This window comes from Athene noctua, chromosome 4, assembly GCF_965140245.1.
Source record: "Athene noctua chromosome 4, bAthNoc1.hap1.1, whole genome shotgun sequence".
Classification (NCBI taxonomy): Eukaryota; Metazoa; Chordata; class Aves; order Strigiformes; family Strigidae; genus Athene; species Athene noctua.
This window is the reverse complement of record NC_134040.1, coordinates 56,891,976-56,915,649: the sequence shown is the minus strand read 5'-3', so window position 1 is coordinate 56,915,649 and position 23,674 is coordinate 56,891,976. Positions and strand designations below refer to the sequence as shown.

Below are 23,674 nucleotides of genomic sequence, written 5' to 3'. Positions count from 1 at the left end.
TGAAGCAGAAAGAGGTGTGACCTCACTCTGTATCAGTGAAAACAGTATAATTGAATTAACAGTAAACACACTCCAGTAGGAGGAATTTTCTTCAGAGAGTCCTTTGACCTGCTGTAGATTTTCTTTTCTCTTTTTAAAGTTACTCTCTAAACCTTCAAGTCCCAAACCCTCCATCTTAATTACCCAAGGTACACCTATAGCTGTAAAGACAAATAGTTTATAGATATAAAAGCTGTTGTTACACCTCTTATCACATTTTCATTGTCTGCACATCTGATATTTTGGTACCATGCTTTCACGACCTAAAAATACAATGATGCAGAGAGTTATGGTGCAAGTTTACAAAGCTGTGCTGTCCTAGAAACACGAACAGCTGAGAACTTCCTGACCTAGCCAGAAGACCAGATAAGAGCAAGACGTGCCTTCCACAGACTCTGTCAGACTCTTGCTTTCATTCTTTTTCCCTTCACATATTAGGCAAATACCAGGGTGGATTTGGCTTGACACAGCTGGACACAAGCCATAGAGAATGTGAACCTATGGAGTGAGTTTTAAGAGCATTACTGCTTCTATCTCTCCCCACACTGTCCCACCCCTTGAATTTGCATAGGACCAGACCCCAACAGCTGGCCTTGCCATAGGAGAAAATATTTGGATTCTTCTCCTCACGGAATTTTTGCAGTTGTTCTGACTATTGTAGTTGTTTTGTGTTAATGCTCCCTGCTGATCCCCTTACTTGCACCAGCGAACTCCAGAAGAAAATCTGCTATGGATCAGAATCCACAGTGGGGGTGCCTAACTCCTTGCAACATGGGCAGGTACAAAACTCACACTAGTGAGGTGGAAAATTCAATGTTAATATTCTCAAAAACGCCTGTTTTCCTTTACTAATGCCCTTGGTTGATAAACTACAAAAATGCAGGTTTTAATCCCATTCAGCAGCAACTGATTCTGTGGGAAGCTCACTTGAAGTCTTCTTTGAAGGAAAAGCCTGAAGACATAACCAGTGCGTCAACAACAGACAGAAACAGAACCCTAAATTCTCATTTTAAAATGAAAAAAATCTCACTATTTCAAAGTCAGTCTTGCAGAACACTAAAATGTTTGGGGTTTTATGTTCAGGATTTAGGACTATCACGATGTTACTGTGTGCCTAAGCTGAACTCCCTTCTGCTCTACAGTATTTGCATTTCACTGGAAAAAAATCACACTGGCTATCATTTTCCTATATTTTCCTTTAACAAAGCTAACTTTGGGAACAGACGTGAGAACATGTTACTGAGTCTTCTCTGGTGCTGATGAACTATGCTAACTATTTACATGCTCATTCTGTCTATGGCAATTTTAGTGTAGAACTGTAAAACCAAAGAAGGAGGTTTGTGCTACCATATTTTACCGCTTTGTAACTGTGTTAGACAATCACATGTAACTGTGTTAGACAATCACATGCTCAGGTACCACAATTCAGTTGCTAGCAGATAATTGAAAGGACAGTAACTCCCTCATACCTGTGTCCTCCAAGGCCTTGTCTATTGATGAAATTATTTGGGACCATTATTTACTCTCTTACAATGGGCAGGAACAAAAAAAAAAAAAAAAAAAAAAAAAAAAAAAGGAAAAAGTGCCTTGGTCCCACAATATACCTTTTTCTTATGGTAATGGAACACCTATGTTTTCAAAAATTAACAAAACAGTTATTTAAGGGCACTTATGTTAATCTCATTCTTAAAAAGAACACAGAACTCACCCTCTTCAGCCCATGTGTCTGAAAGGCCATAAGGTATCTATATTCTTCATAATGACTAAACTATTGTAATTAAGAGCACAATTTTCACAAATGTTTTAGACTAAGAAATGTTTTTAGCTTCCCAAACTCCCTGAAAGTTTGAAATGACTAATGATTTTGTTCCCACTTGCAATTTTACCTCTCCAGAGGGAATGCATCATTTGAAAATGTTCATTTTTTCTGAGGAGGTATATGTGGTAACTAGCACTGGGCAGTCTCTGTGGTTCTTCTCTGCTTTGAGCTCCTGGACCTGTGCATCTCACAGTGAGCTCCGCAGGTCCTCCCGCACTGGAGCTACTCCATCACTCACTCCACAGGCAGGCAGGCTGCTGCCTCCACCTGCCCGCTACCTGCTCGCTTGTGCCCATTTGGTTGACTGCAGGGCTGTGCTGTTTAACTGGACAGGTGAATGATGCAGCTAAAATAGTCCTCTGCCACTTGTTTTTTAATGACATGATTTCATTGCTCTCCATCACAGTGAGGAAAACGAAGACCACAGAAGGTGGTATTTCCAGCCAGCCTTGGCACTACAGACTCCAGTGGCACTGTGGTCTGAGCAGCTACTCTGCTCTGGGAAGACACTAAAAAGGCATTTAAGACACTGGTTTGTATCTCTGCTGGATCTTGTTTCAAATATGGGTCTTTTAGAGAGTGACAGAAAATCTCAAGACTGACTCAAAAGTCATTTAGACTATGGTTGGGAATGCAGCAGGAACCATACCAATGTTGTATTAAGTACCATTCCTGTTATATATGATTGTTTACATATTCTTTCTACATAATCCACTGCTCTGAATAACAGAATAAGGTGGCTCCAAAACATACTTACACAAAGAGTTACCATATCTGCAAGGGCAGGAGAACACCAAGAATTTAACAAGCCCCAACAGCAAAACCTTCCTTCTAACATCTTGCTGCCCAGCTGCTCCTCAGACTCCTCCCCCACCATCTCCTGACTGGGAAGGAGAACAGATGGGTTTTGTGGCTCACCCACAGAGTCCTCCCTTGTTATCCTTGAAGGTGATGGAGTCTCATTCAGGGTGGAGTCCAAGCCACAGTATTGTTAAAAAAAAAGGTAAGAAAAGGGGGAGATGAGGAATAACATTTTTTTTTCAGTGTGGCACTCACCCAAAAACCTGGCGGTCAGCAGTACCAGTAGTGTTTTATAATGGGTTGCTCTAGCTCTCAATACCAGCTGTGTGAGCAAATGTGCTGATCTTTGCAGTTTTTATCAGTCTTTTGGCAGAATACTTTTCTTTGCATAAGTTCACGCATACTTTGAGGTTTGGGTTTAGTCCTATCAAAATCCCAAAACAAAATTTGAGAATTCCCCTTCCATCTCTAGAAAAGACCCCCATCACTGCACCAAACACACAAGCCCTGCTTTTCAGACCTTTCTAACTGTATCCGATCCAGATGTCTCTCTAGTAAGCTTTTCAATGCAAATCATGACCAACACCTGAAGCCAGGCCAGCTCAGAGTGATTTAAAAATTGTGCAAATATTTTATATGGCTTTAAGAAATAACATAGCATTTGTGCAAGTTTATATACCCACAAACATATGCATACATGCCTGGGTGGTTACTAGTTTCCCATGTGATAAATTCTGGGGACAGAAATGAGGTATATTAAGGTGACAGCTCGCTCTGTGGTTTTCCAGTGAGGGCAGATACTGTGCTCCTTGCAACAGTCTTTTTTCTCCTTCGCAATAAATCCCTCGGTGTGGGACCACTCCCTTCAGCCTTTCCTTCCCGTCAGCAGACTTCCTAATCACAACTCACCTGGCTTCCAAAATCATTTCTTTGTCTTTTTTATTGACTAAACTGGAAAGAAGACCAGGCTTAACTTATTTCTCTCCCTCTCCAGGGATCTCATTAAGCATACCCAAACAGTGACATCTCTGCAGGGCTCCGGATCAATGGACACTGTCATCTGGAGATTTTAATCACATTAACACCACAGCAGACTAAAATCCATCTGATTCTCCTTTGCTAAAGTGGCAAGCTCAACACTTCTGCCGATTGCTGCAACTACTACTCAGAAGGCTTATTTATATGTGTGGATAAAAATCAATCTACCACAGCTACCACCTTCCAGTCCCTCCTCACAGAGCCTGAATTCCCTCTCAAGGAAATACAATTTGATCCCCCAGACCTGCCTTCTTTATGATGGGGATTAGCTTTATTCAGACAATCCTGAGGAGCGGAGTACAAAATTAATCAATAAAGTGAAGCTCTGTGAGCTGGTGGAAGAACCTGCACTGCTTATAAAGCATAGCAAAAAAATAAAGGCCAGGACTAGATTCCTACAAGTAGTGTTTGCAACCGAAGATAATTGGTGGAGGTAAAACTTGCATGGACAGTCTTACACAGAGCTCTCAGTGGCTACACAAGGCCCACTGGGTTTTGGAAGAGATAAACAAGGAGCAATGGTCAGGCTGAAGGGCAGCTGAACTCAATCATTACCCTAGGAACATGAGAGAATAGTGAAGTTGCTTACAGGGACACCCATGTAACCATATGCTGCTGAAAAACATGTAACTGTTTTCTTTCAACAAATGAAAAATAATTTTTCAGCTCTACCCACGCATCCCTGCACCTCATCTGACTTCTGAAGAGTCAGTTACAAGCTAATCAATAGTAATTACCTATCATCCGGTCTTGCCCTCTTCAATGTGCTGTTACCTGATGCTGCTCCCTGATTATCTGGCACATGTAGGGTAGGAACTTGCAGGAACAATATTTCTTGATGGAAGCTGGTATTTCTTGAGCAATAACTCATTCTTCCATCACTAAACAATAATTGGACTTTTGTTGTAGTTGAAATGCCTCGCACCCTGTGAAGGCTGTATACTCCGTGAGATGGTTTTCTGTCAAGAAACATTTCCTAGTTCTAAGATAATTATTTCAGCAAGTTTGGACTGTGGCTAAAGTACTAAAAAGAAAAAAAAAAAAATCAATTTTCAACTTAAGCCCTGTGTTTGGTGCAAAATCTCATAAGAATTAAAGAATTCATCTCAGGATTTCTAAAGTAGCCCATGAGGATTCATAAGCACACTGTACCTCTTAAGCAATCTTTAATGAATGCTTCAGGGGCATTTGCACTTGTTCCTGCGTCATTACTGAAATTATTCTCAGCATTCAACTTCATCTCAAGAAAATTTTAGAATAGCTCTAATATTGCAGTGATTTAAATGATAATCCAAAAAAAGTGGCCTATCTATTTCTGCAAGATAAATTAAAGATACTTAAAGGATCAGATGTATCAGGTTGGTAGAGTAACTGTCATGTACAACATTGAAATGTATGTATTTAGGAGTTTGAAATTATCCTAGGCAAATAAAGCCAAAAAGTAATAAAGTAAAAGATTTAGCAGAGAATCAAGCCAACCAATGAAGCTAGCTGTCACTAAAGCTAGCTAAAGGCAGATAACAAAGTAAGCAAAATCTAAGTTACAGGCAAAGACTAGCATTTGACAGAATAAAGAAGCCTTAAAGAAGCTAAAAGTTATAATACAGCTTTAATGAGCTGCTCAGATCTATAAATTTAATGGCAATTACAGGCCTGGAGCCATTGATCTTCCTTTTTCACTCTGTCCTCCCCAAGGCAGTACTCCTGCCAGCATCTGGGGAAGTTCAGATCTCAGGGATTTGTCTACAATTGCTAAGTAATTAATATATTTTATTTATTCAGCAACCTAGACAAGATGCTGAATGGTACAGGCACAAGGATGCACATTCGTTTAGAACAAGTTCAACTCATCGCAAAACAGTGACTTCGCTAAACCACAGCTTGACACCCGTATGCAACCCTATGTGTGAGCACTGCTCGGCTTGGCAGTGTTTATTAACACGCTTGTCTGCAGATGTAATGTTAGATTTGACAGGTCATGCAAGTTAACACCTCTTGGTGTTTTATTCCCACTGTCTCCAACAAGCACAAGCTGTTGGGGACTTACTCAGAAGAAAATACATGGAGTTTTCTGTTCCCCAGGGATTCCTGCATGGGCCTTTTACCAGGAACACAAACCAAGTACCGAGGCTGAGTAAAATGCAGAAATACTGCCCCAGGGGGACAGATGGGAAGTTTGTTTTCTTTTGAATGAATTACCTACTTTCTCTCCAGTGCAGTCCCCTTCTTAAGCCACCAGAGAGATGTTCTTTATTCCTCAAACATACTTTTCAGTCTGCTCGCCATTTAAAATGGAGAAAAGTCTCACTCCCAGAAGACTCTGCTTTGAGTAGAAAATTCATGGCCTGTGAGGGCTCCCATGGGCTGGGACAGTGTAATCTCATGAGAAAGATATAATTCAAGGTTACAAACTGAGTGTCAACACTCTCACTGACTGTGAGAGGCAACATGAGCACAACAACTGCTTTCCAAATTGAATCCACTTTGCTAAAATCTTTGGTTTTCCAGCAATAAAGACAAACAAGCAAGTGAACAGTCAGGGGAAAAAAAAAAAAAAAAAAAAAAAAAAAAAAAAAAAAAGGAGTTTTTAAAGAAAGGAGGCCCAACTTAGCACTGAAAAAATAAGATTTTCATAGGAATTTTTAGCAAGTCCTATCCACATCTCCTGTAAAGTAGCATTAGCCAGTCTCACAGTGAATCCTTGGTTTACTTTCAATGAGGCCTGATTAGGTAAAAACAGTAAAACCAGTTTAAATTCAAAATTACTTTGATGGACACAACGGAGGCTGCAGCAGTAGCAGCAGAGTGAATGAAGAGGTGAGATCTCAGACGAGAACGGGCACAGCATTTTGTTACATGGCATCAATTACAATCCTGGCAATAAAGATACTTGTCATGGGATTCTCTTCTTACTTAGAATAAATAAGGTACATATTGGAGATACACCTTCTTCATAATACTTTATTGATTTTAGTCTATAATTTTTTTTCACCTCTACACTATTTTTTTAATACCAGCTAGCATTTGTTTTGCCATGTGTGGATACACCCTACATAGCACTGTTTGCATTTCCCTATTGGGGTTACTGTTCATTTTATAGAAAAGAAATTTTTCTTCTTAAACTGATAAATCTCATCCAAGGGATTTTTGTCTTCTCTCCTATCATTTTGAATTCCTGATGTTCACCCAACTTTCAATTTTTGCTCCAAAATGATAATTAAAAAGATGTTTCCAATATCTGTTACATAAGAAAATCAAGGAAGTAGATAAAGATGAACATGGTCCTATAGAAATAAATTGTTAAGTAGGTATATATTAAGCATTTTACTAATCTGGGTTCTGAGAAATGTCTCACTGGGAATATGCCTTAATGCTTTACAAATATAGGGAATGTTTCAAATGGAATTTATTTTAATTTATAAGAGAGAAGATTATTAATTAACCTTAAATGCTGCTTATTAATTTTAATATTATTTGGCAAATATTGCTCATTTCAGTAATTCATTTTCTCTTCAAATGTACTGTCAGGACCTTTATAAAATTTTGGAGTATTTTCAAAAAATGTTGATGGGTTGCTCAGCAACATATGAAATTAAGTTGTGTTTTAATCTCCATGGCAAGTATCTGTGAATGGCAGCTCTTGAGATAGGATGTAAATTTGAATCATTTTTCATCAATTTTCCTACTTACAAGCATGATAACTAGAATGTACTTGAGTGTCACAAATCCAAGCAATTGAAATCCTTTCTTTAAACTTAGTTTAGTCTTTTCCATTCAGTTCAACTCAGGGCTGAGTTCCTCACATAAAGATGTGTTTTGGACTGCCTTGTCAGGAGCTCTCTGAGGAACAAGGGTAAACCCTTCTACAAAATGCTGTTGTGCTTGCGCTTACAAATCAATTACAGCAGTCTGATAAAAGCAAAGTGAGTCATTTTCTTCCAGTGAGTCTTTTTGGCTTTGTCTTTCAAATACAAAACCTGTTGCTGTTAAGGATACTTTGCTTTTGAGGCTCTGGTTAGCTCTGTAGCAAGCAGCTACGTTTGATACCATTTCTACTATTTTCTACTACTTTGAAAGAAAGTGTTTCCCATGAAGAAAGACATTCAGAAACACTGTACTGACATCAACTGATTTCTACCACTGCTACAAAGCACAGCTGAATTTGGATTAGAATCTAAGTGATCTCAGGTGATGATAATAGCATTATGGTTGTGTGGTTTGGCTAGACAGAGGGAAGTGCCTCCTCTCACTGCACCAGTCATGGTCAGGCTTAGCCTCTGCCTACAAGTGACTGCATCATGTTGGATGTTTTACCTTCTCTGTCTCCTGTACTGACATGACAGTACTCCCTAGGAAAGACAACCTTTTACTATTATTAGATAGTGCCTTGACCCTGAGCCTTCTGTTGGCAGCCCCTTAATGATAGAAATCAAGTGAAAGCAGTGCCATGCTGCTGTCTTGTGTGAAGATGAGACGATCAAATACACGTTTAAGCTCCTTGATAGCAATGCCACCCATACACAGACTCTATGGCCTATAAAAGGAATTACAAAAATCCAGCTGAGATGTAATAAAAACAAGAATTAATGACTTCCTATCCTTCCGTGAGAGTCCTGGTGTCAGCTTTGCTGATTCCTAGAGATGCCAGCATGACACTTTTGGTATACTCCAAGTAAAAAATTCAATGAATGACCCCAACTTTATGTTCAAAGTGGCATGAATATAAAACTGACAACTCATATTCAACATGTTTTTGAAGATTTTAAACCCCAGGAAATATTCAGAAATACAGGGCTGACTGTCACTTTGATGTGTAGGTGAATCAGCAATGGTTTCCTTGGGGTCTTATGAGACTGAAAAATGAACTTTGTGTCAGCTTCCTAACAGCGGGTTCCTGTTGACATGAAGCAACATAGAGCTGCTCCCCCAGGACCTCAGTACCAAATCAAGCTGGGCAAAAACACTTAATTGAAGTGTAGAAAACAAAACAAAAGACTGAAAACATTTCAGACAACCATAAACATTCAATGCTTGAGACAAGTCAACAAACATGCTACGGAGAAGCAAAAACCTAACTCAACAACTCAAGAAAAATATCCCAAACTAATTTCTCAGCAAAACGTGTCAGAAGATCATGTTTTCACAGTGGTTTCCAAGTGAAAAGCAAGATTTACTGTCATTGCTCCTACAGAAGTTTTCACTGAGAAGTGGTAACCTTATTCCAGAGACAAAATGTTCAAACTAGTCAACACTTCCAAAGGGAAATAAAGCTGCTTTTCTGTCTCAGAAACCCTGCTGGCTGCCAGTGTTGACACAAAACTCACTCTTGACCGAGCTCCTGAATGCTCAGCAAGCTCAGTAGGGTGGTGTAGTTGTTTTGTTTATTTATAAGCGTGGCAAGTTTCCTACTGTAGCTGCTACCACATTTAAATGATCTTGGCAAGAGTGAGGTATATGGAATACATTCTGTAGAAGGACTATGTCAGTGCCTGGCAGGCAATTTCCTCCTTTTTTTAAAGCCCAAAACACATCTTTCCAGCCTCTGCTAAGTGTTACTATTTCTGAAGATATTTGAAGCAGGTAAAATGGTAGGAGTGCTAGAAGGGAGATAAACAAGGACTTTGGAAAAAAGCTTCACACTGACCTTGAAGCAGAATACTGAGAGCTCTCCAGGCAGGTTTTTCTTCCTCCGTATAACCACTCATGGCAGACAAATATATTACTTAGATTTCTGCAAGGTATCGTAGAAGTCATAGCATTTTAGCATCCCAGAAAGCCAAAGAGGAAGACTTTGTAAAGTCAAGGAGCATTTTCCTAGATCCATAGTAAGTCTACAGGCAGAACACGCATCTAAATCTATCTGAACTGACCTTCAGAGGAAGCAAAAATGTCTTTCAGGCCAAATGAAACACCTAGTTATGTGAGGAGCCAAGAAAAAAGATCTAAGTTACTTGGAAAGTTTACAGGATTCAAAGTCTAGTGCAGCTTGCTAAGAGCGTCAAAAAGGCTGTGAGTGACCGATGGCCCTAGAAAGGACAGTAATGGTGAAACACCAGGAAATGGATGTTCCAATTAAGACTTTTAATAAGAAGTCTTCATCTCAGATTTTAATGAATATTCTGCATTTCCTCTGTTTTCCAGGCAAGAAGTCAAGGAGTTCTGTGTTTGGCTTGGTTTTGTATGGGACTGCACGTTACTCTGGAAGCTACAGCGGTTTCATGCTCTGTCCTGCTGCAAATGTTTGGGGTCATTTATTTGCCTTCCCTATTTCACTCTTCTGCATACTACTCATCACTCTTCTGCATACTACTCATCACTCTTCTGCATACTACTCATCACTCTTCTGCATACTACTCATCACTCTTCTGCATACTACTCAGTGCTTCCAAACAGCAAAGTTTTGTAAGCATAGCCATATAATTTTCGTAATCAACTTGTCCCCACTAGCAAATCCAGCAGCTTAAATGCTCAGTGCTTCTGTGTAGTCCAAACATCTCACACTCCAGTTCATCCCTCCCCTCTCCACGCTGTTGCCTGATTTCCTGACATGCAGAGGAAAGGATAAGTTCTGCAGTGCTTAGGAAACGCTTGTCCCTGAATGGTGTCCTTTGAGCTGACGGAGGAAGCAAACCCTGCCGTGGTGAATCCCTCCCCAACTGTGCCCTTCTAGCCACTGCTTCTCATCTGCACAAGCAGAACTCACCTCAAGTACCTGCACTGTGGGGCACAGCAAGAGGTGGTCTCTGTGGCAGGTTCATCCTGGCAACTTCTAGCTTCAAAAACATGAAGTCCACATTTTAGATTTCACCCAGTACCACTCAGCAGCTCATGCTGGCCATGTGTGAGCTATTTCATATGATTATGATAGGAAACTCCAATTAGCAAGCAATGAACGTGTTGATTTCAAAGTCCATCTAGATAGCACTTTCCCATTGTAGTATATATTCTTGCTATTTGTTAAACAGTACATTGTTAATGATTCTGGGAGGAAATTAATTAGTGAAACTGCTTAAAAGCCCCATACTGTGAATGTCAGCCACAGACCCTCTCAAAATAATGTGATACTAAAATTCATCCTAGATACTAAATAATATGATACTACTAATAATAGATACTAAATAATATGATACTAAATAATAGATACTAAATGTGATACTAAAATTCATCCTCAAAGGACGTTTCTGAAATCATGCTTCCCCCTCTCAGACTGGGAATTAAACTACAAATGCTTTGCATTAAGTCAACTAGTTTCTAGTGTCTACATTCAATAAGAAAGTGTAATTGGAATATGCATTTTGGGATCCTGCTGGCTACAAATCATGTTACAAACTGATCCACAAATGACATGCCATCTAGGAACCAATTCAACAGCTGCTGATGCTCAGCCATTTCTGGAACAAATGATGACAACTGCTTACAGGACCCTAACAGCAAAACAATGTCAAAATACACAGCCAGAAGTACAGCACCAAATGCAACCAGATGAAAATTATGAATTTTCACAGTGTTAGAACTTGCTCTCAGAGTTATCCAGACTGCTTAAAGTTTTGTCTTTGATACTATTTAAAGGTATCAACAACCTATTAAAATCAAGCCAACATAAAGTTCCTCTGTTAGCATGTCCTAGCTGGACGAGACAGCTTAGAAATACAATTTATTTTCCCCTGTCAGAGTTTTAGAAAGTGTCAGTGTGATAGAACAATTTTGGAGGAAAAAAAGGAAAAGCCACAAAAGAAAGCACACTTTTCCATTCCTGCTTTATTTTACTCTGTAGAAACTCTCAGCTCAGATTATCCCCATCCTCTGAAAAATCATGCACCATTCACAGCTGCTCAGTAAGCAAACCTGTTTTATGTACTTGTGAACTAATATAATCAGTAATTATTATATAGACATTAGAAAAAGATACAGGTATCGGTGTTTGATGCTATAACTTACACTCCCAATAGGTACTGAAATGAAGGATAACCCTCAGGTCTCCTGTGTACCATTATTAGTAAATTGTACCAAAAGTTTCTGTGTTTTGTAAGGTCTATTTTTATAAGTGCATTTGTCCATTTATCTTCAGCATCATCAAAAATGAGCATATTAAGCAGATAAAGTGGAATTCAAGTTGGTCAGTTTTACTCCTGACTTAAGCAACTATCAAGAACCTGAACCTGATTTTCCTCATACTCAATAGAGTCAGCACACAGCTAAAGACATGGGCATCACTAAAAAACAGCCTTTCCCTGTGGAGCCACCCGTTTCCTACCTTCACAAGTTCTTTGTGATGCAATAACCAGAAGACAGATTCTGATTTCAGTGGCTTAATTTCCCTGTCATCAAAACAGTGACTTTAGGTTTACCTCACTGTAATGGAGAGCAGAGTCTTGACAAAATATTCCATATATGAACCAATACAAATGTAATACTAACCAGTAAGTGAGAACAAGACTAACATCTCAATGTGTTTATTTCCATTTGTAGCTTGCATAGTAAATTTATTGCAATGATAAGTGCTTTTTCTTGTGTCCTCACTTTATTTTCACCTTTGTTCTTCAAGAGGGTTATCGATTCGTCTCCTCTTCAAACACGGTATGATCTGGCAAGTCAAAGGGGATCATTTCAATGGTGGAGTGGATCACAACATAACCCTGAATAGCAGAACTAAAGAAATGCCATTTCTGGTTAAGCTTCTTGGCGCATCAGCAGTGCTGTTTTATGTGAAGAACCCCAAACCCTCTTCATGGACTACTGTCAAAGGCAGCTGGTGTGAAGAAATGCCTACCTGAAGACGGCAAGGCTCAGGGACCAGAGCACTAGTGGTTTCCTCAGTTCAAATTTTGCTCGTTTGTTCATTAGGTGCCGACCACCAAATATAAAGGCAGCATACAGAGCTGAAAATAGGAATGATTTCTTCCTGCAAAACAAAACCAAAAAACACCTGTCAAGTATTTAATTAGTATTAGATGCACAGCAGTCACATCTGGACATAACTGCCAAGGGCTTGGGCTTTTTGCATTTCCTTGAAAGGAAACTCTTTTGAAGACACTCCTGCGGCCCAGCTGAAATTATCAGTAGTGTATGAACTTACATGCCTGCACCTATATAGGGTCAGGTCCAGGTGCAGGCAAAACTGACCCTGGGGAAGTTCTGAAAAAGGACAGCCAGATTTGGCTTCCATTCTTCCCCAGTTTCTGAAGACTGAACTTCTGTGAGGAACAGAATAGATATTGCAGAGCCCAGACACACTTCTGCAAGCACAATATGGTTGATAATTGAAACAGCTGATCAACTTTTGTGGCTTATTTATCTTTTTCATACAAATTTTTGTTTCCTGCAGGCTCCTTGCTTCCTGGAAATTTAGTTATCTATTGTTTCCTCCAAGAAGACACTCAAAGATCATGAGCACTGCAACACAACATGAAGAGCCTCATGAAAAGTGGAGAACCAGCAAGGAGAGATCAATAGCCCTATTAAGCAGTGACCATGCTGGGTGACATTGCCCTGCTGCACAAGCCCTGCTTGTGAGTGCCAGTTCTGGAAATGCAGTGAGTTTCCTGAAAGGTCAAGCAGGGCTCTGTTAAGGAACTTCAATGATACTCTTAGAATTGCAAGTTTTATTTTTAAAACTGCCTGATAGTAGTCCAGCCAGCAATAATGAGCAAATATTTGATCTCTGCTACTATAACTCATCATAAAACAGCCATTAGAGGTCAAAAATAGATCCAGTCTGGGATTCCTTCCCACACAGCACAATATTACACTAAGACTTAATGATGTACAGAATTAATGGTGGCCTAACTGGATAGGCATCTATTTAGGAACAGATTTTTCTCTACAAAATCCATAATTATATTCAAAAATACCAGTCGACTATAGCTTTGCACGAAGAGGTGATGGTTCTTTTTGGACCCCAAAAAGGAAATAAAAACACTCTTAAGAAAGGTAATTACTTCATGAATATCCCAGAAAAGGCCTCAGCAAGCTACGAGATCTTATGTTCCTTCTGACACTGGAAGCCCGAGATGATGCAGTATCAGAAAGACCTGTGATCAGGGTGCAGCACACTGCCCAGCCTTCCCACTGGGGACAAGGTTCACCTGCACTGTGGTCTTTAGAGTTTTTATAGGATTTTCAATTGGATGTTATATGAAAGTATGTTGCTTCACCTCAAGATAAAGACAAGGATATGCTCGTGGTGCCCCTACTGGTGCCAAGTAGGTGACACCTCCAGGCTCTTCCATTATGATTAGCCGGCTAAGGGTACCCCATGGCAAGGGATATCGGCAGCACACCACAGTCCTGAAGGCCAAACAATACATGCAGCACAGTATGGCACAGCACAGCATGTGCCTGCGTCTGCTGAAGGCAAGTGGTACACAGATCACAAGCCCCTCCATGTAAAAGGGTCTTCTCAGGAGGTCCACAAAAACTAAGAAAAGCTGTAGCTGTACATCTGACTGGAAGTACAAAGAAAGCACAGGCGGCCTTCACTGGAGAGAAATTAGTTTTATACGTATTTGAAAGCTAAGTAAAAGCGAAGTCCAAAGAGGCAGAGGCATATCAGTATGCGTGCAGCAGCATGCCATTTTCTGCCCACTTAGAAACTCCTCTGTTTCTATTGACATGTTTATAGCTCTGTGTTGCAAAACACAGGTAACCTCGTGAAAATCTGACTGGTGCTCTGCACTGAGAAGGGAGAATCTGGTGCCTGTGGTCCCCCAGGTGAGCTTTTGCATCCGTGCTGGCAACAAGCCCCAAGAAGACCAGGATGACCACAGAGTCAGCGCCTTTTCACCTTCTGCACTGAGATGGTCTCATTGCCATGGCAATGTTTATTACAACTGGGTTCTGAAAACCACAAAGCGTCAGCCCTTATTCATCTCATAATAAAGAAAAAAGCATTCATTTTCACTTCTATGGTCTTGAATTTCACAGTCAGGGAAGAGGTAGAATTACCACATTTGATAGCATGGTTGCAGTTTAGCTTGGCTGGAGGTCAGCAAATAATTGTTAACCAGTTTGGGTAGTGACCAACCACCTCAAACTTCCTCAAACCGAACCACCTAACTGTTAAGACAAGATTTGTGCATTACGGGACAAGAACAGACTCTCAGTGTGAGGTTGGACTGCATTCCCATCTCCATTCCTCTACGGCCTCTTGTGTGCAGAGCTGCCCACTGCTAACATAGGCACGGGCAAGGAAAGGCAGCGGGTATGTGATGGGCTCTCCCACAGCCTGCAGTGCTGTCCTGGCTGCCCCAGAGCACTAGGAGAGACACCCGCTCTGCATGCTTCTGCCCCCTCAACCCCACAAAAGTCTGGGCTTACAGCACTGCGCCAGACAGACAGCAATGCACACAACGAGGTATGGAGATACACATACACATGTACTGCCACTAGGGCCAGTCAGTCATCTGCTGGGGTCCCACGGGAGGGATCCTGCAGACTCACGCTGCAAGGGAGGTGCAAATCCCCCACCTCACAGCACTGCAGTGGGAGTCCCTCACACCAGAGACAGGAAAGGTTTGTATTGCACTGGTCCATACATGGAGCTCCAAAGCAACCGAGAGCAGTGCAGGATGGCAACACCTCAGCGCAGGGGAAAAGACTGCAACACAGTGCTGTCATGGAGCTGCCAACAGGACATGGGCTATGTGGGCTGACATGGGGAGATGTCAGGATTTAAGAGCAGTAGCTGTAGATACTTTGCAGGAAGTCAGGCAGGCAGGCAGGAAGCAGTTCAGTTCTGGATCAAATACAGCCAAGACTTCAAAATAACGGTTCGACTTTAGTTCCAATTAAAGAAAAAATAGACGGGTCTGAATGAGTTAGCAGCTCAGGTCTGTGCTGTTTGATTCCCTTCTTCCTGGACAAGATATACTCTATATATTTACACCAAGTAACATTTTGGTTTGCTTATTACTGAAACAGTTTTTTGTGAGTTCAGTCAGTCTATTGAGGTCAATAGGTATATTATACTAATTAGAACAGATAAATTTTAGGTCACCTTTAACAGCTTTGTAATGAGTTCAGCATTATTTGCAATGATTGTAAATGGTATTGCCACAGTATACAGCTTTATATAGGTGGTGGCAGACATGAGAAGATTTGACTGCACGCATGATGAGAACTGCAGAGAGCAGCTGTAAGCAGTTTCAGATGAGGGATGCAGTAGTATTATCTTCTATCAGAGGTAAGCACAATAATGAATAACGATCAGCCCAATTCTGAAATCATCTCTCTGCTTTGACACCTGCTGACAACTTTTCACATTTTTTGCATCCAAATTACTTTGAGTTTTCCCCTCTTTGCAGCATAATAATGGTTAAAAGGACTGGGTAGTCCAGGTGATACAGTTATAAAGGGGTTGCAGAGGTATGTACTCTTAAAATAATCTGTTTAACTGCATTAGACTGGTATTAACCAGCTTCCTATCAGTGTTTTTATGATGGCTTTTCCTGAGAGGTTCATGACTACAGTCTGTACCTGGGCTGGTGACACAAAGCAATGGCAATCTGACAGCATTCAATTATATCTGATACACGTTTAGCCAAAGGAGGCTAATCAAATAAGCATTTTTAAAGGCAGAGTTTTGGAGCTGTTCTGGAGCACTGTAACTTTTCATTACTATTATATGAAGACAAACTAAACAGAGCAGAAGGACAACAAAAAAAATTCACCTTGAAACTAAAACAATAAAAAATCCCCAAAGTAATTCAGTAGCAGATTCGCATCCAGTAACTTCAACGTTAGCACATTCATATGTTTGTCTTCAATTCTGTTCTACAGGGTAACACAGTAGACATAAAGACAGGGCTGCCAAATCCTCCACATTTTTCTGGCATTTCTGTTTCTCACAGTTGTCTCCCACCTTCCTACATTTTCAGACTTCAGGGACTAAGTACTATCTCTACTGAATACAACTCCATGTTTCCCTGTTGAAAGTTGCCAGCTCTTTCCCCCAAAAGGGAGGCAGGGGAATTTTCTGGAGAACCTACAAAATGCTGTGCTCAGGCTGGGGATTACTACAAGAAAGGGAGGCAAGAGTTCGGGGCTACAGTTGGAAGATGTGAGGCAGATCTTCCAGGACGGCAGCAGAGAGGTGTCTGTATCATGAGGCAAGGGAACAGGCAGAAGCAGCTGACATGATGGGACAAACAGAAAAGGAAGGATGAGCGGTAAAGCATGGCAGCAAATGAGGGGATCTGGCAGCCAAGAGATGGACATGAAGATGGGATAGCATGGAAGGGAAGGAGATTTGAAGTCCTTTCTCTGCAGAAACCCTTGGAGGGATGCTTCCTGCACCCAAGGGCACACCAGTGGGCTCAGGCTACCTACACGGAACAGAGAGCTTTGGTTACTCTCCTGCACAAATCCTACAACAGGGACAGGTGGTATTATCATCCCCTGGACCAGAGCCCATGGGTTCTGCTTGTCCCTTTTCACTGTGTAAACCACAGGCAGGCGATGTGTTTTCTCAAGGATAGATGAAAGTTTGGGCACTGATCTGCTTTTTAGAAGCTCAAATCATTTATTAGGTCTGCCCTCTGGCAGAGGAATGGAGACAGGCTAGAAGGCAAAGGAGTACAACTGGGAAGAGGGAGGCAGAAACTGGGGCTGATAAAAGAAGACAGAGGAAATCCACCCCACCAGGAACAAAGCTTCTCCTCATCCGCAGCCAGGAAAGCCCACCCAGGCACCAAGGAACGACAGGGAGAGATCAGACATCCAGCCTCAGGCAGGAAAACACAACACAGAAAGGGGCAGCAAATAATCCAAAGAAGAAAGCAATGGTAAACAGACAGCTAATGACTAAGAAATCTTGAGTCCCCCAGAAGTATGTTATTTATAAAATACTGAAAGAATTACCATGGTATTCTAAAATAAGGGGCCAAAGCCTGAGGGTGAGCCTCTTGCACAGCAGCGTGAGACATCCGGGTGTCTCTGATGCAAAGTGAAATAGCCCTGAATATTGCAGTGCTGCTGAAGGAGGTGGTTGCAGCCCAGATGCACTGTTGTCATTTTTGCTCCTGAAAATAGCAGCCTGAGTCATTATTGTAGAGTTCTCTGATGTTAATGAGTAAAATGAAACAGATATAGATATGTGCTAAAAAAATTAATATTTCCATAGGATTTTCTATAATCATTAAGGAAAATCCTTATAGAAATGCACAAAGGACAACCTTATCAGAGATCTTTTAACTATACTCTATCATGTAATACAGGATTATCCTCATAACAGCATTTAGTTGGGGAGTAGTAAAGTGAAGTGGTGTTAGCCCTCTCTATTTACATTACATAGGGGTTTTAAATTTTTTTTTAAATCAAGATGTATTTACTTTGCACAGGCAGAGCTCATTCTTAAGTTCATTACCACTTCTTCATATGCTATAAAGGAAGCACAACAGGTGAAAAAACCAACCACCCCAGCTGCCAGAGCAGAGTGATTCTTGCAAGTAAACAGGCAGTTTCAGGCTCTCGATACTTTTCTTTCGGCCTTCTTCATTGCCCATTTTATTGACTTAAAAAAATAGATTTTACTGAAGAAAAAAAAAAATGCTCTCTCACATGAAAGATAAGGGACTTTTCTTATTGGTTTCTTCCAGCTTTCAACAGAAAACAACAACAACAACCACTTGTGTTTATAATTGAAACTCCTAACTTGAGAGTCTAATTAAAGTGCTTGAACCTGAACCAGTGTAAATCACACAGCATACCCATGTCCATGGCTCACAAGCAGTGGCTGGTAGCCTTGGCAAAGTTACCTTCTCTTTGGTGCTTATTTAAAAATCACACATTCTGTATGTATAAAAAGGGTGTGAAAACGCTTCTCAGTCTCTCAGTGTTTCTACCTCAGAAATACTGTCAAAGCAAAGCTTTCTCTCTCTCTTCCCAGAGATAATTTTGACAGAACCAGCAAGAAGAGATCCAACGTGTGGATATGCCAGATCTGCATATGAAAATATAACCTGTACTCCTGGCTTCGATTTGAGTTTCTGCAGCTGTTTCCCATTGACCATACCAGCCTTAATAATAGAGAGAAAGATGTGCAGAAGAGGAAGACCTGTCTGATACACAGATGCCAACATAGTCTGATTTATTTCTACAGCTCAATATGACATTTATATTTAGAGCAGCAACGACAACAGTCACACACACGAGTAGGTGACTCACTGATGATGGCCTCTGACGTAACAGGCTATCAGAGAGTAAATGGGAACATACCTCATACCAATCATCTGATCCCTTAATTTCTAAGGCTGCCTCTCAGAAGACCATTTCAGCCTCCTCGTGACAGCTATTGTTGGATACACAGGCCTGTGCTCCCCCCCAAGGCCAGGGCAGTTCCTCAGGCTCTGCTCTCCCTGCTGGGAGCAAGGGAAGAGGAGTCAGGGCCCCAGGAACACATCCTGGCCAGGGACTGATATTACTCCACCTCTACCTTTTACTGGGGTCCTGTTCCCACACCCAATTCATGTCATTATTGACAGACAGTACCTGTATCATTGGTCCAACACCTTAACCCATGAAAAGGAAGAAAATACAGCACTGGGATGCTGTCAGAGGGACTGCTGCAGGAACTGCCCCAAGTTCAACTTGGCCGAAAAGGATGGAGGAGGAGAAGGACTTGCAAGTGCACTCCTTGCTCCATGAGTGCTAACAGCTGAGCCAAGGCATAGCCTGAAGCCCAGGTCCCCCATTGCCCAGGTTGGAGCGGGAAGGGCAAGAGCTGCAGTGACAGCTACCTCTGAAGAGTAGAACAACTATTTTTTTATGGTGTATCACCAGATCACAGCCCACTGTGGTCCAGCCAGAGGCCTGGCTGGAGATAACCCCAGCTCCCCACCAGCCAACCTGCATAGGCATCCTCCCTGGGGAGCAAACAGCTGTGCCCACCCAAGCCTCCCCCTACATCACGTTCCATCAAACCCAGGAGCAGGAAAGCACTCCCAGGTCATGCCGTTGGCAGGACAGGCAACAGCCCTACAATTACAGAAAGGAGAAACAAGGGCATGGAAATGTGGAGGCATGGGGGAAGGTGGTTCATGTCCTGTACATTCCTGATGGTTGCATTTGTTTTGTTGAAACGTGTTTGCCAGTAGTTTGTCACACTCATGCTTGTACAATATACATGTTACAGAGTATTAGCCATAAACTAGGATATGTGCAGCTAGAGACAAAAACAGCAGCAGCAAAATTTTCTTGCTTTCTGTTTGTGGTGGGAAAATGTAAGAGAAGCATAAGGGTGAGAAAATTAAGTTAAACTATTTTTTCTCCAGATAAAAGAGGCAAACTCAGCTCTGAAATATGTGAAGTCCCTTGTTCTTTATAGGCCTCATTTAGGCTTAATGGAACAAGCCATAAACGTTAAAAACCCATAAGCTACAATCCCAAATATAAGCAACGTCACAAGAGAAAACGCCTCAAATGGATAGCACTTCAGAAAAAAAAAAAAACAAACAACCTCCAAAAGTTTGGGTTTTAAAACCAGCTTGCCAAAATTTTATCACTGAAGGCAAATCAGCTTCACCTCTGACTCTGCCCCAGATTTCCTCCACTTTTAAATCATGCATTGAATGGGGGTCAATCCAGCAGACATGGCAAGTGACAGTGTGCTCGCAGTGACAATAGCCATCCCTGAGCTTCCACCTCACATGGAGAGCAGTGGAAGTTGCAGCCCAGTGGGATGGATTGCCAGACTCAGCCCCATTGTACCCTCCTACCCAGCTGGCGTCTCAGATGACACTGTTCAGCCTGTGCCGAAGTCTGCATCACCCCATCTTCAATGCCACCACTCCTCCCCAGGGATGGGCCAGCATCTGACCTCACTGTTACTGATAAGTGAATTTTTGCACAAACCCTCCAAAATTTACATCACCAGAGCTAAGAATTAAATCTAGTCCCAGAAGACTCATAGAAGCCTACTGGCAAAATGATCATCCCTGTCCCTGTTAATAGCCTTCATAGCAGGTCAGTGTAATCAAACTCCTTCTCTACTGGAAGTATCTGCTAAATCCATCTTCCATCACTCTGACAACATACCTAGTTCTTAATAAAAAGACTTGGGGTTATAAGACGTGACAAAGTAGGGTGTCCATTGTCCCCTTGGACCCACCACAGGTTTCTCCAGCCTTTGCTGGGGGTTTGAGGCAGTCTGTGGAGAGGCAGCAGAGAGCAGGGAAGCTAATGTAGGTCATGGGCACTGCAGTTCTGATGAAAACCTACAGTACTTTCACTTTTAATTTCATCAATGTAAATTTAAACCTCTGGCCTCCACAGTAAAAACCTGAAGCTAGTAAACACAACTGCATCTGAACTTGAGGACTACTAACCTACATCTCTCCCAGCTGAAGTCATTCTGTTTGTACCCACGTCTCACCTGAGAGCGGTTAATGAAGATGCTAGTGGAAGTATATCATATAGACATTGCATGAAGATAACTAGATCTCCATACTGCCTTTACTCATTTGATCTGCTTTATCTTATCAAATCAATCAATGGTTATGACAATATACACCTTGTAAACAGCCTTGGAAATAATGTCTGTTGGATCTCAAAAAATATTTAAGTAGGGAAAAAACAGTCATTCAGAATGAAACATGGAAAATGCAGGGATTGCAAGCAAGCAGTGTGTTGGTTTTTTATCTATCTGCCCTGAAAGACATTCCAGCAGATGTTGCTCCGTTACAGCCTTCTGCAACACAACCTGAGGAAACAATGTTGCTACAACTGCCAGTGGATAGCAAAACACAAACCAACAAAAAACATTCTGATTTTCCCCGACAGTGTTCCCAGTCAAAAAAGACATGCAAGATTCTCCTGTGGAGCAGAGAACAACCTTGGAAACACAGCAGCCAAAAAATAAGCTAGGGCTTGGTGACCACCTTATGAAAAGGATCACTTCATAACTCTTTCAGTGCCGGAAAACATCAAATTATCCTGAAGGAAACCAAACTGAGGGGATGCCTGAAATGCATGATAAATTAAAACATACACTTACTAGCCTTCTCTTCCCCATCTAAAGACCTAAAACCATATAGACAGATGGGAACAAGCCAGCAATGCCATTCTGTGGCCTAGGTCTGATGAAAAGGGGATACTGGTACCAGTGACATTGCAGTAATGGAACCGCAGAATAAAATGTCTTGCTTTCAAACCCTGTAAATGCTCACATGCCCTGTGGAAGAGAAGGGAGTGAATGGAGCTCATAGACATTTTGGTAGAGAAGCAAATGAAAGAATACTTTCCAGCATCCCTTACTGAAGAAAAATCTGATCATCTGGAGAGCAACTGCCTACTCTGACTGCTCCTGCAGTACTTTTTGACACACAATGTCAAGGATTGCTTGATGTATCTAATAATGTCTTCAAGGACATCTGATATTTGTCTAGTGTTGAGAGAATAAGTGACAAAGGATGCTAATGGAAACGCTGCAGCAAACCTGGACCTAACACTTGACTGATAGGAAACTAGCAAAATCCAGAAAAAAAATGCAGCAATCTTGCCATAATCTTTTCAACCACCTCTCTAAAATAAAGAGCCCTGTCAAACAGCCATTTTCCTTCTCAATCGACCAGGAAGCAGGTCAGGATAAATACAAAGGTGTTTCAGCAGTGCTTGAAACTTGCAACAGGGAGCAGTCTGCAGTAGTTCGGAGGCAGGTTTATATGCTTCTACCTCCTTGAAACACAATGCTTTGCAGCTTGCCCAACACAAGGTATCCCTGTGCATTAGCTAGCTATGTCATCATTAACAAATGGCATTTTTATGAACTAAACCTCACCATTACTTACGTAAGAATTTAATGCTTTTCATTCCCAGCAGAGGCTAATCTGCTAATAAATTTCCCAGTACCTCCAATTCGTCACAATTCTCATGTCATTGACCATGACCTATAGCTTCTTTGTTAAATCCAGAATCACTACCTGAAATCAGTCAAGGCAGTACCTTTAAAGCAAACCCTGTCAAAGATAGAGACAAACTGGCCTGAATCCAACTAAAATTATTTGAGGAGAGAATGTAAAACACTATGAGAGATACTCTGAGTGATAAACCAGTAGAAGTAATTTTCTAATTACTGTTAGAGTTTCCAGGATCCTATGAGGACAAGATTTAAGAGGCAGGATGATATTCCTAAACCTGTAGTGCAAATGAATGGGGCAGAGGAACGTAGCAAACACTGTACAATCACCAGCACCCATTCCTCAACTAAATAGCACAGCCTGGCTGTTTTTCAGGCATTTCCTGCAGACATCCCACTTGCAGTCCTGAACCAGCCTGAAAAAATCAGAATAAACCAGCAGGAGTGGCACAAGGCAGTACAAAGTACATGGCATTAATGTAGCTTATCTCTATCCTGTCAACAATATGTTTGTGACAGCTTGTTCTGGCCTTCCACCTCTGCCTACAGCTTCACACTTGGCATGGGCACCCTTGTCTCACCTGCCAGCTCTTCCTAACTAAAGTCTGGGTCTTACTGCTTCTAGCTGAGAGGGCTCGGCTAACTGCATCCTGCCCTTAGCCACCCCCTCGCCTAATTAGATGGGATACTAAACTGCTTAGCAGTATTTCACTTTCCATGGTGGTATAAAGAGCCCAGGTTACTACAGGATTAGCAAGTGTAACATTAAAGTATTATATATACATAGAGAGTTGCCTGTCCTACCCCCTGCTAAATCTTGGTCGCAGGGGACCTGTTAAAAAGACTGGAGATGCCAAAAGGAAAGAAACCATGAATAAACAAGGCAATGAATCTGGACTATGGTGGAAGTGGCTGCATACATGACACCATGAGAAGGAAAAGAAGCATAACCAGGAGCGAGCAGTAATTGACATTGAGCTCTTCTGGACAGGCAAACGGAGCAAAGCAAAGCAATTCAAGTACAGCAACAGTCAGAATTTAATGGCCATGGTCATTAAGGGGCAAAAGGGAGAAACAGATGACTGAAAATGAACAGGAAAGTCTGTTAGCATGTCAGTGACGCTGTT

The 23,674-nt window shown here is 41.5% G+C and overlaps 1 protein-coding gene across 1 annotated transcript in view; it reads right to left on the bottom strand.

The window, feature by feature from the left end:
• The window catches only part of ELOVL6 (ELOVL fatty acid elongase 6), an 82,327-nt gene that overhangs the window by 18,806 nt on the left and 39,847 nt on the right, over positions 1 to 23,674 (bottom strand). Inside the window, exon 2 of the mRNA XM_074905444.1 lies at positions 12,468 to 12,599. Coding sequence (XP_074761545.1) covers positions 12,468 to 12,599 — 132 coding nt within the window. The remainder of the gene's footprint in view (positions 1 to 12,467; positions 12,600 to 23,674) is intronic.